Source organism: Otolemur garnettii, unplaced genomic scaffold (assembly GCF_000181295.1).
Source record: "Otolemur garnettii isolate 467f Iridium unplaced genomic scaffold, OtoGar3 scaffold00018, whole genome shotgun sequence".
In the NCBI taxonomy this organism is placed as follows: Eukaryota; Metazoa; Chordata; class Mammalia; order Primates; family Galagidae; genus Otolemur; species Otolemur garnettii.
This window is the reverse complement of record NW_003852413.1, coordinates 23,126,394-23,127,672: the sequence shown is the minus strand read 5'-3', so window position 1 is coordinate 23,127,672 and position 1,279 is coordinate 23,126,394. Positions and strand designations below refer to the sequence as shown.

The 1,279-nt window shown below is 44.0% G+C and overlaps 1 protein-coding gene across 1 annotated transcript in view; it reads right to left on the bottom strand.

Moving 5' to 3' along the window:
• Positions 1-116: 116 nt before the first annotated feature.
• KRT23 (keratin 23) overlaps positions 117-1,279 on the bottom strand; it is a 12,707-nt gene continuing 11,544 nt past the window's right edge. Inside the window, exon 8 of the mRNA XM_003786372.2 lies at positions 117-491. Coding sequence (XP_003786420.1) covers positions 397-491 — 95 coding nt within the window. The 3' untranslated portion in view covers positions 117-396. The remainder of the gene's footprint in view (positions 492-1,279) is intronic.

Below are 1,279 nucleotides of genomic sequence, written 5' to 3'. Positions count from 1 at the left end.
CATCAAGATCCCTCTGGATCTATCCTGGGCAATGTCCTGAGAAGCCCTTGTGAGGATGAGACATCAGTGCAGTCTTGCCTAATGATATAAAGAAAAGACATGATACAGCCCGGGGTGGAGTTTTATTGGCTACAAAACAGATGTGCAATGATGGGAATCTGAAGATTGTAGTAGCAAAGTGGAGCTTTAAACTTATGGACTTATACTTTGGTTAAAAAGCGCAATATATGAAGAGCATTATGGGAAGTCTGGTGAGATGGTTAAAGAGAAGAAAATAAAAATTTCTGAGTTTGATAATTCCAAGGATACCTTTTAGAACTTACTCATCAGTATCAGGTCAAGGACTTTCTATTGGGGGAAAACCATTTTTACAATAGGCAGAAACCCTTGTTGGTCTCACGCATTCTTCTGGATCTCATTCACTTGAGAAAGAATTAGTCTTCCGTTGACGGTCTCTCGTGTGATGGCCTTGATCTTTGGAGGTGTGGACGCTGAGGGAAAGAGCACCAAAGAGGTCACTACCAAGCTTCCTCTACCGTATAAACTATCCTATCTTCATCCTCTGTGCCTCCTCAAATGAGCAGGAAGCAAGATGGTGTGCTGGGCTGCAGCGAAAAGGGAACCCTTCAAGAGGATTTACCCTTCCCACTCTTCGGGAAAAGAGGACTTCTGAAGAGTGTCACCTTCTGGAGATCATGATCTTCATCCTAAGTGTGCCTGACCATAAGCACGCAAGGAGTCCTTTCTGCATGTGTGGGTTTTGTAACGCTTGTACCTCAGAGCCCCTAGATGCCATTCAGGGCTCCTCTTTTTAAAACCTAGAAAGCATTCCATGGGAGGGACAGGTGAGGAGCAGAGATGTTTATCATGGCTGTTTTTAAAGACATGATTTATTTTACTCCCTGCCTTGTTGATGCATCAATAAACCGACTCTAGACCATAGGGAAGGACGAGATACAAGGGAGAACTCTGTTAAAAATCAAACCTCTTCAACAGAAGCCTGGGCAGTGCCACCAAGTAATGGGTCCCTATCTTGGACACGTGTAAGGAGAGGTTCAAAGGCCATGTGCCATATCTTGCAGAGGGATAGAATTAGACCAGTTGTGAGGATCACTCCAACTCTGATTACTGACTCTCTAATGCCTTAGAACAGGTTTCCTACAGACTAATCAGGAAGCACCATTCATCCCAGACTCTGTTTTGCTGGACTTTTCTGGGGCGATATGAAGGGTAATTTGAGAAAATAAGTTTCCCAGGTCAAAGAGGCTTGGGAATCCTT